This window comes from Cicer arietinum, chromosome 5 (assembly GCF_000331145.2).
Source record: "Cicer arietinum cultivar CDC Frontier isolate Library 1 chromosome 5, Cicar.CDCFrontier_v2.0, whole genome shotgun sequence".
Taxonomy (NCBI): domain Eukaryota; kingdom Viridiplantae; phylum Streptophyta; class Magnoliopsida; order Fabales; family Fabaceae; genus Cicer; species Cicer arietinum.
The window spans coordinates 59,727,079-59,742,818 of NC_021164.2; the positions used below are offsets into that span (position 1 = coordinate 59,727,079).

At 29.2% G+C, this 15,740-nt stretch overlaps 2 protein-coding genes across 2 annotated transcripts; one reads left to right on the plus strand and one right to left on the minus strand.

Moving 5' to 3' along the window:
- LOC101491680 (UDP-galactose transporter 1-like) lies at positions 1-5,424 on the plus strand. The gene is made up of 5 exons (XM_004500494.4): positions 1-292; positions 1,495-1,744; positions 1,855-2,062; positions 4,413-4,644; positions 4,953-5,424. Exons 1-5 carry the CDS (start codon positions 182-184, stop codon positions 5,178-5,180), a joined length of 1,029 nt encoding a protein of 342 aa, XP_004500551.1. The 5' UTR covers positions 1-181; the 3' UTR covers positions 5,181-5,424.
- Positions 5,425-5,757: 333 nt separating this feature from the next.
- LOC101491361 (uncharacterized) lies at positions 5,758-7,795 on the minus strand. The gene is made up of 3 exons (XM_004500493.4): positions 7,137-7,795; positions 6,560-6,681; positions 5,758-6,148 (listed from the first exon to the last, which is right to left on the minus strand). The coding sequence occupies exons 1-3, from the start codon at positions 7,506-7,508 to the stop codon at positions 5,986-5,988; spliced, it is 657 nt and encodes a 218-aa protein (XP_004500550.1). The 5' UTR covers positions 7,509-7,795; the 3' UTR covers positions 5,758-5,985.
- Between the last annotated feature and the right edge of the window lie 7,945 nt (positions 7,796-15,740).

A 15,740-nucleotide genomic window follows, 5' to 3' on the forward strand; every position in this document is an offset into this window, starting at 1 on the left:
GGCGTGAAGAGAAGGGGACAAATAGAAAACGCTTGAAAAAAAATTGATGATAAAAAGGCGAGAAAGAAAGAGAGAAAAGTGTGAAGAGAAGAGGAGGACGCAAATTACATGAGAAACAGAGTAGAAGAGGAAACTCCTACTCCTCTTCCTCATTATTCTCTTCTTCTCTTCTTCTTTCCTCATGGAAGATACCTTCGTTTCCCACTGGACCCTTATCAGATCTCTATTGTCTATCCTTCAATGGTGGTCTTTTAATGTCACCGTTATCATCGTCAATAAGTGGATCTTCCAGGTTCAATTTTCGATTATTTTTATTCACTGCTGCTCATAACCGATGCTTCATTTCTTATGAAACTGTTTATACGAGCTTCAAATTTGTTATGCGTTCTTATTTTGTGGCATGGTGGATATGGAATTCAAATTAAAATATTTGTAATTGATAACTATTAAAATTAAAATACTTTGAATTGCATCACGTGTTGTGATTTTCAATAAGAATTTTTTATTTATGGATTCTTTAAGCATCGTGAAAACCTTTAATATAGAACAATTTTTTGTATGACTTTATTTAACGCTTGACTGAACTTTGGATTACTTGGTCTCATTTTCTTGGAACCGAAGGGTTAAAAAACAAATAAGATAGAGGGACCTTGCTAATTGCTATTTTTGGTTTTTCCTTTTAATTCATATAATTTTTAGTTGTTCTACAAAAGCTTGTGTGTTTGGATCCATTTATTCTGTTTTATAAATAGCTTATAATTATTCAAAAAATAATATGATTTTTCTTTCAAAATTAGAACCAAACATGCTTGCTGGTTCGTTGAGCTAGAGCTGTTATGGCTCTAAAATTGTGTTTTCATAATGATCTACAACATACTCTTGTGTTACTTTTTACATACATGCATGTTGTAGATTTCCATAAAGTCTTGAGGTTTTTAGTCGTTCAGTCATGTGAAATAATGTATAGATTTTCTTTGATTTGATTTTCTCTCTGGGCTAGTTATTAATTTGCAAACAAATAACTATGGCATGAAACTTTCATAACTTTTATAAATGTATCATTTTTCCAATGGAGATTAGGCTTTCTCCCAGTGTATATAAAATATTCAATTTTGTGTTTTGATGGTCACAAAAGGTCTGATGGTTTTCTTAAAGTTTATTCCTGGTTCGTAGAAGTCAGATCTACATTTGGAAGGGAGATTTTTCTTTTTTTGAGGAGAAATGGTGGGAGTTATATTTGTATTTTTTTTTAATGTTGGTATTGAAGTCTATAAATAAACTTTTTATGAGGACCTAAGTGATTCTAATCACAAGATTGTTTATATATTTTATGTTTTTGCTCTGTTTATAGTGAAGAAAAGGTTTATCAATCTTTACAATTTCTTCCAAAATCCACATTGGTATTTAGGGATCCTCAATCCTCACCTTAATCACCCAATCATCATTAATCATAGTAATATTTTAGTTTTAGTTTATTTTATTTTCTATTTGCAGAAATTGGATTTCAAGTTTCCCCTATCAGTATCCTGTGTCCACTTTATCTGCTCAGCCATTGGAGGATATGTAGTAATTAAGGTGCTGAAGCTTAAACCACTGATAACTGTTAACCCTGAAGATCACTTGAAAAGAATCTTCCCAATGTCATTTGTGTTCTGTATTAACATAGTGCTGGGGAATGTGAGCCTACGATACATTCCAGTTTCTTTTATGCAGACAATAAAGTCATTCACACCTGCAACCACAGGTAAGGTTCAATAAACGGTTTTTTAGTGATAACTTTTCTGCCATATTTCTGCTACCTGATTTATGTTCAAACTTCATGATATTTCATCTGATCTTGGTGAACTTGCACAGTTGTTTTGCAATGGCTAGTGTGGAGGAAGTATTTTGACTGGCGTATTTGGGCTTCTCTTATACCTATTGTTGGAGGGATTCTTCTTACATCTGTAACAGAGATGAGCTTTAATATGTTTGGATTTTGTGCCGCCTTACTGGGCTGTTTGGCTACATCTACAAAAACTATCCTTGCAGAATCTCTTCTGCACGGATACAAATTTGACAGGTATCATCTTTATGTTTCTCTTAGCAATATCTATTGTTTGCAACTTTATATTTTAGTCTTCTTTCTTTCCTTTCTCTATTTTTTCTGTCTGGAAATCTGGATTTTTCCTTGTACAGGCTCTCCACTTATCAGTTACTTTTGTGTCTGAAATACCTACTCCTAATAATGGGGAACGGATTTCATCTCCTACATTGATGTTATTAGTCCATTTTTTATCCACTTCTCTCTAAGGTAGACTAGGAAGTATTCTATATTGGAGCTAAGAACATCTCTGGTTTCTGCTAAGTTTGATTGCTGCAAGCCAGCAAATGTTATAACAAAGCAACAAAAGGGAAGACGAAATAGAATGTTTGTTGTGGAAGGAATAACAGGAACCTAGATTGTGTTAACTCTGAAGTAACTGAGATGGCAGGTGGGTAGCATTGCAGGAAAATGATTCACATGGGAAAGGTGGCAGTTTGTTAGTACAGCTGGCCAGAGAATATTTTTAGGAGCTTTAGGCTCCGATCTTTCCTTGTCATCGTGAAGGCTCTTTGAGCTCCGTTTATACTCAATAAAAATCTCTTTGGAATGGTGTCACCTAGGGAGAGGCACCAATAATGATGTCTCATCGGTGTGCCATCAATCAAATAGAAATTGCACAATACTCATTCTTTCATTTATTATTTGTTTCTCCCATGCCTGTCCTTCACTTGTCTAGTTTTTTCCAAGAACTTTTGCATCCTCACCAACTTTCGCTTCAATCGCCATCTACCAACAATGAATACCAATCTACTTATGTGAGTGTCTCATCCCACCTATTCCCCTCACCCCGACATCTAATCGGTTTCTCTCTCCACCAACGAAGTGGAATCCCACCGTTAGACATCGTGTCCTACATGTTCTATTCATAAGTTTTTGCTTTCTAGGCAGCACCACCGTTCAGTGACTGGTTCCATCTGTTCCTCTCTGCGCCTTTCAAAATTGTTCAATGTATTTGAGACTTGATGTGTTCAAAAGAAAATGATCTGTTTGACAATATTCCTCAAATCCTCTATTTATGAATTGAAAATAAATGATTACATGAGTTTTCCTCCTATAATCCCCAGAGTGAAGCTCCTTCAAAGGATGAACATTTCTCTGCCTAGCCACAGCCGCAAGATACAATGAATACCAATGAATCCCGCTCATGCCTCTCTATAATCTGCCCTCCTAACAAATTCGCCACACCAGCATTACCTCTAACTTCTCCCACTCAAATTGCTACGCCTTTGGTTTGTTGGACTTGGATCCCATAACAGATCCATACCTTGTTCATCCCAGTTGCTGCGGTAAAGCCCTCAACCCAGTATCTTTCCATCCCTCCTGTTGAGATATTGCCCTGATATTTTTACTTTTTTTTGAAAAAAATGATGTGATTTTTACTTAAACGGCATCGTCTCTTATTGCACTGAAAAAAACTGAGATGGAGAATTCAGAGAAGATGGGGGATTGGATTGTAATTCAAAAATGTTATATCATCTAAAATCATATTTGTTAATTTTTTTAATTGATATATCCAACAATATTTAAAAATAGAACTTCTGAACTAGAATTCTATTGTGGGTTTCTATGAGTCCTCTACATAGTGATTGTAAATCTGTAATAATTAATGATCAATGTTTGTTACACAATAATATTATAATAGAGGGATGCTTTGTAGACAAGACAAAATGGCACATGCATCTTAATTGGAGTCATACTGACCAATAAAATAAGCAGATATTTTTCTTATAATAACCAGGCTGGTTTAATTTTGTTTGAAATAATTCATTTCTATCTCGATGTTGCCGCTGGGCATAAACTTTCAACCATTTGAGTGGACCAACTTGTGTTAAAATATGCCCAACCATAAATGAAAAGGTGAACTTTTGCAAAATACGTGTTTTTTTTCCCATGTTTGCATAGGATAACACTAACAATTCTGGATATTTGCATCGAATCAAATGTTCTAGTCTATCATATTTAACCACCACTGTGGTATATAAAATGCAATAGTGTTGCATTTTGGACTATGCTTTTTGGATGCTTGTGTGCTTCTTTTTTCTCTTTTAACTTTTTTCCAAACTGACTCTATCTGAGGTAGACATACCTTCATGTCAAATTATCTTTTAATTCATTGATGCAGTATTTTTTTCTCAAATTTTTCTGTTCACCTTTTATTCTAGCATCCTATATTTTTTTCTCCATTACTTATGTTCACCTTTTATTCCTTGGATTTGTCTAGCCATGTTTTACTCTCTGCTCTATGCTTGTGATGGTTTATATGAATTGCTTTGCCAAGATTTGTCTGCAGTACACAAGCTAATTTTTCTTTTCATGTTTTCTTTAGCATAAACACGGTTTATTACATGGCACCTTATGCGACCATGATCTTGGTTCTTCCTGCATTGTTACTAGAAGGAAATGGAGTTCTTGAATGGCTAAATATTCATCCATATCCGTGGTCGGCCCTCATCATTATTTTTAGTTCCGGAGTGTTTGCTTTCTGTCTTAACTTCTCCATTTTTTATGTGATCCACTCCACCACTGCTGTAACATTTAACGTTGCTGGGAACCTTAAGGTGAGATCTATAAGACAATGTTTCAAGCCACTAACTATACTTTTATGTCTTTGAACATTCAAATTCTCCTAGTTGTTAATAGGTTTCAATTCATGGTTTCATCATTCAACTTGCTATAAGAGACGCCATTCATCCCTCTTTCTACATGGTTTCATTCAATTTATCAATATTTTCATTCTTCCAACACTGCATTTTAGTCACCAAGTGCATTGTAGGTCATGTTATTAGATTATTGAATGTTATTGCATTTTGATCAATTATTTTGCATTTGTGAAATTAATCTTACCAGAATTATGTTTTTTGTGAAGGTTGCTGTTGCTGTCCTTGTATCTTGGCTGATATTTAGGAACCCAATTTCATATTTAAACGCTGTTGGGTGTGCCATAACTCTTGTGGGCTGTACATTCTATGGTTATGTTAGGCACATGCTCTCCCAACAGCCACCAGTTCCGGGAACTCCTCGGACTCCAAGAACCCCTCGGAGTAAGATGGAGTTGCTTCCACTTGTAAATGATAAATTAGAAAATAAGGTATAAGAGGTTATAGCAATAGTTATTAAAATATTGAAGTGAGGTTGGCTATTTAATAAGTTAGAATCCCAAAAAAATCAATACAAGTTCTTTTATGTTCCTTTAACCCTCCATCTTTGTCAATTGTCTTTTTGTCTAGCATAGAGTTATGGATTGTAGCCCACGGGCGAAGATTGTTACTAATTGTTTTTATTGTAATTGCAAATGAATTGGACTTACCTAAATCTAACATTATTTATTATTTTTAACAGATTTGAGTTTGAACTCCAAAATTTGTCTTTTCTAATTCAATTCTTCTCATCAATTATCATTCATGTGTTAATGTTATTTGTCCATTAGTGTTTCAAATGCATGTGATTAACAACAATAGCTTTAGCATTAAATCTCTGCAGGCCTGCAGATTAATTATTTTCACATTTTTATATTTGTAGTACAAGTGCAATTACTATTTGTTAGAAGTACAATCACTAATGTGCTACAACGACTTTCTTATCTAGATCTTACGCCACAGAATAATCTACCCTAAACATGAATGAAAATATTGTAAACAAGCATGAATGAAAATATTGTAAACAAGCATGAATGAAAATAAGTCCTGCAAGTAGGTGATTCTCAAACATGTAGTTAGGTACCAATTACCATGGTGCCTTAAAATGACAAGACTTATTACATTAGTAAAAGTACGATATATAGTTAGAACTAGTTACATGGTGATAGATTATAGATGACAATACAAATATTAAGGTTAATTTATTTCCCCAATTACCCCCCTTATGAGATCTAATTAAACTAGCAGGAACTAAACTACAATCTAAGCCAAAAGCCAGAAGTTCTTCTGCCACCTGGTGCTGATAAGGTAGCCATTATTTCCTTGGCTTCTCTTCCTTACTCCAATTGTCAAGCATTCTACATTATTGATACAATACTGCACAAACTCTTCTGTGCTGCTGCAGCTACTGCTGCTTCCACAGAAACTGTAAACAGCAATGAATACATTAAAAACACTGAAACATTAAAAAAAAAACTCAAAACGCCTCAGTGTTTGGTTTCGTGGTAGGAAGAGTAAATGTGATTTCAGACCCATCAAATTGACTTTGACGTGTTTGTCTGAAATTGATTTTGCTTTTAAAATTCTTTATAATTTAACTAAAAATTTGTAGCACTGATTGTGATTTTAACTCAAATTTCAAATTCAACTTAATTTTAAGTTAGTATACTTAAATATAATTTATTTTATATTGAAATCACTTTTGAACTAAAATTAATTTGACAAAATCAAATTTTGTCTCCTACGAACAAACACACACCAACTAATAAGAATTTGTTTTGAAAGTATAACATGAGAAGGTGGTAAATTATAGGTGTTTGGAAGATAGAACTCTTACAAGCTTAAGAGAGAAGATGGCTTCTTTTGGCCAAGTACCAAGACAGAGACCTCCAACTTCTTTACCTGACTCATCACTGTGACCAGTTTTGGTCCTTGAATCACAAGTGCTTCCACTTCCACCTATGTCAAACCATAACATTATTATCAATAACCTTTCTTTGTAACGATAGGAAGGGGACAAAAAAGTGAGAAATGTTATAAAAAAAAAAGCTGAAAAGAAAAGAAGGGACTAATGCATGCAGCTCAGAGTTGAGTTCAGTCACTATCCCATCTAAAGAATAGAAAAGTTGGAAAAACAATTAATTGCAAAAGAAAAAAATATAGAAGAAAAGGAATAAATAAGTGAGTATCCTAATTAATTAATTCCTAATTGACTCTTTGAACAACACTAAAAATTCACAAAACAAAACACAGTGATAGTGATTTTGCAGCTACAGGTGGCTCAGTGAATTCCACCCAAAAATCAAATATGCACTGAATCAAGATCTACAAAGCACAATGACCAAATTACATTTAAATAAATAAAAAAAGGAGAGAGCAACATAATATCCAAGCCACAAAGTTTAGCAAGTTACCTCTGGTTTGCAATCTTTGCAAAGGGAGCCAAGATAGTTAACAAGATAAGAGGAAGAAGAAGATTCAGAACCCTGTTGTTGGGAAACAATGTGAAGCAAAGTAAACAAATCACCCTTATTAACAACATGTGTAAGTGCCCACAACATAGCATGCTTAGAATGTGAAGTTTCATCAACAACAACCATCACTCTTTTCCTAACCATCATTCCACAACTCTCTTCATTACCATACATGTTTATGTTAAAACCTTCCATTTGATTCAGATTTGAGTCACGGGAAACAGCAAAACTATTGTTGTTGTATCTGTTTGAAGTTGATTTCCAAGCTTCCTTTGAACTTAACTGTCTGAAAAATGAAGATGAAGTTGGCATTTTGAACACACTTTGTGTTATGGCTTATTTATCCAACAACAAATGTAGTAGTAGAGTAGCACTATTATTAGTATTTAGTAGCTGAAAATGAGAGGGTAGGGTGCTAGAGTGTAGCAGAGGTTTTGTTTGGCAGATTATTACTTACTTCTATAGCTGGGAAAGGAAAACAGAAACCTGCTACAGAGAGAGAGAGAGAGAAAGAGAGAGAGAGATTGCAAATTGCAAAGTTGAGATGTTTTTATTTTATTTTATGTGGAGAGATTAAAGTGTCACGGGAATCTGTGGTCTGTTTTGTAAATGATGGAAGAAAAAATAAGATCTTTGTGATATCTCTTTCATCTATTCTAGATTCCTTTGTACAATTTTGTATCTAAGTATTGTTTTGTCATTTTAATATCACTCTAACTCATTAATAATAATGAGAATAAATAACACAAATTACCCATAACATATGGTGGGTTACCTCATGTCACATGATGTAATGTAATGTAATTAATTATTAGTATATATAATCCTCGCTTTGATTTTTGATATTGTTATGATGTAATATTGATGCGTTGCGATAATACAGTAGTAACTAAGTACTAATATGTTGGATTTAATTGTTATTTTAGAAAATAGTAATTACTTGTTTATAGTTAATTCAAATACGAAAAACTAATTATCCCTCCCTGTATCCAAGGCAATTCACTTTAACCAAAAAAGTATCTCAAATAGGCAAATAGAGCTAACGTAAGGGAAACGTCCATTATTTAGAATATGAAGTACTACTGTTTAAGTTGTTCTCAATTTAATAAATTAACATAAATAAATAAATAATTGTTGATGTTTGATGCTAGCTTTAACTACATCATTCTAGTTTTTTGTTGAAGATGGGTTTGAATTTTAAGTTTTCACCCTTTTAGCAAGCTTCGGTGAGATAACCTCACCTTCCAAAATAAAATCAATTTAATGCGTTAGAGATTCGAGCAAATAGATACGGAAAATTTTACTAAGTACTCTTATATTTATAGAAAAAAATTAAATTTTATGTACTGTTCGTTTTCTGTTTCAATTTGTTTTTTGAAGTATATAAATATATTTTTAAAAACTCAAAAAGTTTTTTGAAACACAAAATATGAGTTTTTAAAAAATGTGTTTCGAAAAAAATGTGTTTGAAAACACAAATTTCAAATTCAAAAAAAATGATTCTGTTCTGAAAAATTTGAAATAAAAATTTTTAATACATAAAATTTGAGTTTTTTAAAATCTATTTGAATTTTGAATTTTTTTTACAAATTTTCAAAATAAAATTTTTGATATGTAAAATTTAAAATTTTTAAAACACATTTGAATTACAAAAACTTTTGTTTAGATTTTACATAACTGGAGTAATAAAAATAAGTAATTTGTATAAACTATAAGGGTAGGTATTGAGTATACAGTATAATTTTCATAGATAGGTATCATAAGTCATTGATGTACATTTGTTCCTATATATAAAACTTCACAAACTAAATTATAAAAATTACAAAATTAATAAAAGTATTAAATTTTCAAAATCATTTTATTAAATAAGTTCTCGTAAATTTTTTTAAACAAACTGATATGATACTTATTGAAGAAAATATAATATTGGGAGTTGTACAATAAATATCTTAAAGTTTTAAAAAGTAATATTTGCTCCATATATTCCCCTGAAGAAAAACACTTGTTAGTATAATCTAAATTTATTAACGATGAGTAATATTTTTTAAAAGTTTACTCTATAAGAAACAAAATTAATTAATATTTTTAATTAAATATATGATAATATAAAAAGTAATTAATGTAATAAATTTTATCTTAAAGGAAAATATAAGAAAAACAAGAAATACTAGTAAAAAATCAAAATTTGTTAGATTTCTTTAAAAAACCACCAGTTACACCATAAATTAAATGTGAAGTCTAAAGATTTTTAAGAGATTTAGACATCACATCTTAACTCAAAATTTTAAAGTATTAAGTTTATGGATCATTCTCCTTATATATTTAATACAGCCTCAATTCTTAATTAATGTGGTACTAACCACTCATTGACTGAAAGAAATATTTTATCTATATAAGATTTTTAAAAATATGATTGTAATAATTTAAAGTTCGATTTAAAAACGAATAAAGTCGAGTTATATTTCAAGTCAAATTCTTCTGATTAGTTATTAATTAAAGTTTATGAACAAGATGGATCCGTAGAAAGCATAGTAATATTGTACGGCACCAACTATTTTTAATAGATTAAAAAAAGTTTATTTACTTCTCATTCACTCTTTTTTCAGTACTCAGACACGAGTAAAGAATCTGGACCTGACAGCATTATATATAGATAATAATTAATAATAATAATAATCTTTACCACCATTATATAATAACAATTTAAAAATTAATTACCACTAAATTATAATTTAGTAAAACTTTTTGTTAGATAAACATATCTTATATAATATAATCTTTTTTAATCTTTTATCACTTTACTTTAAAGATTAAGAGAAATTGACCTCCAAAATATATTCTATAACTATTTCCTTAACCTCAAATTATTGACTATTATTTTTACTGATAATTACCACTTAAATATAATTTAATCGGATCTATTTTAAACAAATACACCTTTGGAAATTTAATTATTTTTATCTTTTATCAATTTAATTTTAAAAATTACAAAAAACGATCTCTGAAATTTACTTTATAACTCCAATGATTTAAAATGGAAGACAATATTGATTTAATAAAAAGGAGTGATTTAAAGAGGAGTAGTAGTAGTAATTATTAATGGTAATGAATTGTGTACGCAGATAAATAAAGAAGGGGTGTCAGAAAGGGAATAGAGAGGGACCTCGTGAATTGGGTTTTGTTTTATGTTTGAATGCTTTCATCATCATCTCACAACTTTGTACTTCCAAATTATTGCTCCCGCTCAACTCGCTGAACCAACTCAAGCACCCAAACACTTCATCTATAACATGTCATGCTTCATACCTTCTTAGCCTTTCCCACTTTTATTTTTACCATACATCACATGCTCATTAATTCATAACAATTCTTTTTTTTTTTTTTTTGTAAATAAAATATTCTTATATACTAACAGATTTACGATATTATTTTACATATATTAAAAAATAAATTATTTATTTTAATTATTGATAAAGTTTTCATTATTATTAATATAAACTATAATAATTATTAAAATGTACTATAAAATTACGTTAAAAATTATGAATGATATTTATCTTGAGATAATTTTTTTATTAAAATAATATTTAATACAACAATTTTTTTAAATATTTTTAAAAATTGTTATTTTTTAATTTCCTCGTCAAAGTTGAAATAGATTCTCTCACGTGCATATTATATTTTTATACCTAATTTTTTTTTATTTTGGTTTATGTTTTCAGAGAAGTTATACCAAACTCTTATAAAATTATACTTAAATAGCTCACACATTATTATTTTTAAAACGAATAATCATCACTTTTTTTATGAAAAAATTCCTCACATTCATCCATTATCTTCACAAGTCAATTTAAGTTTGACTAGTTAGTCTCTTATTGATTATAAATAAAAGGCTTAATTGTAGTTTTGATTCATCTATTTTAGCTGAATCGCAAAAGTAGTCCATCTGTTTTGCTTCTCTCTAATTTTAGTCTAAAATTTAATGAAGTTTCATTATTTTTTTTGCGTTTATTTAAATCACATCATACCTCAAAATCTCGTAGTGCAACAATTGTAACTGAAATTTATGATCATAAATTATGTGGTGCGGCTTACAAAAATGAAATTTCATCAAATTCTGGACCAAAACTGAAAAGAAACAAAATAGAAGGACTACTTTTACGATTCAGCTAAAATAGGAGAACCCAAATTGTAATTAAGTCTAAATAAAAATAATTTTTTTTGAAGAATCTAAAATAACACAATATTACTAATGTGTTATACATTCACAATCTTTAAAAGATTTTGTCAGCACATTATAGGATTAACCACTACACTTAAATTCCAAGTATCTTCTCATATCTAGCATATATCATACACTCTCCAAAGAGATGGAAATACATATTTTTAGAGTCAAGATGCTTCTTTCATTCCTTTTCCGAGTCCATCGTTAACGGAAGATTGGTATCATGTGGTGATGTTATATCAAATTTTTGAATGAAATTGAGTTTATAAAACTGATTAAGTAAAATTGAGTTTCAAGTGTATTAATTTGTATTTGTAAACAACAAAATCTCAAAAAGCATAGAAATTAAAAGCCGAATAAGCAACTCTATTTTTTTTATTAATCATAGTTGGGATGTCGGATTAATAATGTGTTGTCTTTATACTCTATTTTTTTATTTTAAAAAAGTATCTATATTTGTGAACTAAATTTAATGAAAAACATTGTGTAAATTTTTTAATATATATAATGTCAAATTTATTATTTATTTCTTCTGATTTAACTGAGATATAAAGTTAAAATAAATTTTGATAAGAAAACAACCAAAGTACCAAACATACTGAAATTATATTTGCCTTAGTAAGATCACTTTTCATTTAAGAAAGAAGCGTCATGTGGTAATTTTGTTGTCAGATAGCATTAATATTATATCCTAAATTGGTGGATCAAGATTTAAAAATACTGAAATCAGTAGACCATACTTACCCAATTCTTCACTCCCTAGTCTCTTCTAGTATTTAATTCACTAAGCACTAAAAAACTATGTGAGTTGTTAATGGATGAAAATGTGCAGCAACAATTACTTGCATATACGTATTGTTATGAATATGAAAGTAGGGACCTCTTTCATTATTAGTTTAACTTTTTATTTTGCTAAAATCATTTCTTCATATTTTTTAACTTAATTTAGAATTGATAAATTAATTTCACTCGTACACTAAGAGTATCAATTAATTTCACTCGTACACTAAGATCCTCTTTGCCAAAAGGAGTCGATTAAAGTGAATAATTGATAAATTAGTTGATTTAATTTGAAGTGTTTGATAAAATTAACAGATGAATTAATTAAAAAAAATTAAAATGGCATAAAAAATTATTTTTAATTAATATTTTTAAAAATTAATTGAAATAACGAAGACAAAAATAAAATAAAATAATAAAATGTTGGAAGTTATAGATTCAAACACTACTTTAAATAATTTATAAAAAAATATTATAAGTTGAAAGAAGAAAAACTCTATAAACTCGTTAGTAAAAACAATTATTAAATATACTTTCAATAAACTATTTGTTAGAAGTTTGTTAATTTTCTTGCCAATAAGATATGCATACAATATCAATAATTAAATTTGAAGATGAGAACGTGAAATGGCAGTTAAGGAAGCGTGAACAACCATGACATGCATGGATCCAATATATTTTAGCTTTGAAAATAGGAAATGATTCGAAAGAAAAAGAGAGTAGAGACGAATTAGCGTTCAGCGTCAATTCTCTGAATCTTCGCAACTCGTGAATTACTACAATATCAAATGATATCTTTTCATCGCATACAATAAGACAAAGAAGAATATCAAAAAAATATAATAAGACAACAAGACATAATATTCGTAATGTTCTTGGGGCTGGTGGGTATGTATATTTCCCAATACTCCAATTAACTAGCAATTTTAATTAACAATATCACATTTATGTAATTAAATCTTAACTCGAGAAATAAATATCGATATTGTTAAGTTGAATGTTTTAATCTAATTTTAAATTTAGAATTTCGGAAGTATGTATTAATTTATAGTAGTATGTATATTTTTTCTATATGTAAAAAAAAAAAAGTAATCTCACATCTCTTTATCAGGCTCAGCCTAACGAGTTCAGAGATCTAAAAAGATCTTTAAAATGAGCCTTTAAATTGTAAAAATCATAAAAATAGAAACATACTATAGATTAAAACTATGGTGTTGAATGAATTGATGGTGTATATGGTTTGAATGTTCCATGGGAGGTGCAATGTGTGTGGGGGGTGTTGTGTTTCAAAAGGGGAAGGAAAACCAAACCAAACAAAAAGTGAAAGTGTAGTGATGACAATTATGAGGGTCTATGATACAAAAGGCCTGTGTGAGACTGAATCTTAGACATCAAAGGCAAGGTTGGGGAGTGGCAGGTTTGGCATGCAAAAAGCAATGAAAAAAGAACAAAATAATACTGCTCCCATCAGGACACATCAAGCCTTTTAGAATCTTAGAATCATTATCCCTTTTGAATAAGAATTTGTATCGATGGCCATTTATATTTTCAAGATGGCCTTTTGAATTTTCAAGATATTTATTATGTTTCATAATAAATATCGTTTAAAGTTTTTTTTTTATATATATTAAAAGATAATTTTTTTTATTAAATTCTATATTTTAATTATTAAGAGATTTTTCATTGTTATTATTATATATTATAATAATATTTTAAAAATTGTGTATATAATAATAATTGAAGGATAATATAAAAAAATAATTAAAATTATATTAAAAATTGAGAATGATATTTAAGAGTTGCAATATTTGAGTTTAATGCATCTGTTAGACATCAAGTTAATGCATCACTTAAATAACCAAGTATTATAAACATTTTCAAAGAATTGTTTTATTTCACCAATTGACATGAGTTTATTTTTAAATAGAAATATTTTAGAGACAGAAATAAAAACACAATTGTCATATTACATAAATCAAATTTATGTCATAAATATTTTTGAGTCATTTTTCTTCTTCTAGTGCACAAGAAAAAATGAATGAACTTTAATCGTTAAACTATGATTGATCCATGTATTTAATGTAAATGTGCAAATTGATTTGAAAGTATGTAAGATTTGCCGATTAACCTATTTGTATTTAATATACATAGATTGGTAGGGTAAATCGAATTTAAAATTTAGTTAAATACTCGTATTTTGAACACGCTTTAAAATTTATTTACGCACCTTATAGACAAAAATAATTAGAATATCTAATACTTCATAGATAATGATGCAGCTCAAACAAGCTTAAAGGCATGTTAAATATTTTATACTCTTCTTTGTGCTCATCTATATGAACTTTTGATTGTTCATAGTTTCATACATATCCTCTACTAGAACATTATGTAAAAATCATTCTCTTCCTTGCCCGGGATAAATTCACATTTCCCCAATTGAACAATGCTAGAGTTGTCATCTCTTGGAACTTGCCTTCAGCCATGTCAAATTGGTTTTGCGCTTCTTTGCTTGTAACTGTCTTTTCCACAACCTCTGAATAGAACTTCAACCCAAAATGAGTTAATAATTTATTTTGATTTCACCACGTAACCATATTAGCAATGCTAACCTTTTCCATGTCCTTCAAATGAAGTTTTCCAAATGATGGTGTCGAAAATCCAACGGCCCCACCCATTCTCGTCTGTTTCCTCTGTTTTCTCTACCTCTCCTTCTCTTTACCATTGTCAATTCTTAATGATTTATGATAAAAATAAAAATAAAAATGGTTGTGTGATTGTTGCATCAAATTCTTAATTTTTAAAATGTTTCCTAATATTCCATAAATTTGGAAATATGATAAAATAAAATACTAGATAGAGATAAAACTAATATTTACTCTATTTTTTCATATTTATTTAGATAAGCTTTTTTGAAATATTTATGCAAACAAAATCATGAACGGATAAACCTCATGGGTGGGAGAAAAAAAATTTGTAAGATTGAGATTGTAGAATATTTTTAAATTAAGATAAATGTTAACAAATGTCTTTGCGGCACTTGTTAGAGAATTAAAAATAGAAAAAGTCAATTAAAAATATATTAAATTTTGTATTTTTAACTTTTTAAAAGTTTAAAAATTGTTATTTTTTATGTAAAACTTCCATTCTTCTTGTTTAACAAGTGCCCTTAAAACACTTGTAAGCAAGACCTTTAAATTAATTATTTGCCTTTTAAGTTTTAAGGATTAAACTAAAGTGTATATATAAAACTTAGCAGATTCCTCCTCTCAACTCTCTTTTTTCTTCATTTTTGTCAACATAGAATACGGGTGATTTGAAATCACTCATTTACATTATTTTAATTTATCTAATTTATAATTATTTTATCATTTTATACTACTAATTTAAATAATGTGAATTTGTTTGCAAATTCACTATTTTTAATTTTAACAAATTTGTATTTGTGTTGTATTTGATTTATGTATTATTTTAATTTGAATAAATGAATATAAATTATTGTGAGTTTCAAATTGTAAGGTTTTTTTGGTACAATAAATTGT

What these genes read in the sequence shown, in the direction of transcription:
- LOC101491680 (XM_004500494.4), top strand. Translation starts at nt 182, where the DNA reads ATGGAAGATACCTTCGTTTCCCACTGGACCCTTATCAGATCTCTATTG. An exon ending in TCAATAAGTGGATCTTCCAG is followed by an intron (nt 293 to 1,494) that starts GTTCAATTTTCG and finishes TTCTATTTGCAG; the next exon opens with AAATTGGATTTCAAGTTTCC. An exon ending in ATTCACACCTGCAACCACAG is followed by an intron (nt 1,745 to 1,854) that starts GTAAGGTTCAAT and finishes GAACTTGCACAG; the next exon opens with TTGTTTTGCAATGGCTAGTG.
- LOC101491361 (XM_004500493.4), bottom strand. Translation starts at nt 7,508, where the DNA reads ATGCCAACTTCATCTTCATTTTTCAGACAGTTAAGTTCAAAGGAAGCT. An exon ending in GCAAAGATTGCAAACCAGAG is followed by an intron (nt 6,682 to 7,136) that starts GTAACTTGCTAA and finishes GGTTTGACATAG; the next exon opens with GTGGAAGTGGAAGCACTTGT. An exon ending in CCATCTTCTCTCTTAAGCTT is followed by an intron (nt 6,149 to 6,559) that starts GTAAGAGTTCTA and finishes TGCTGTTTACAG; the next exon opens with TTTCTGTGGAAGCAGCAGTA.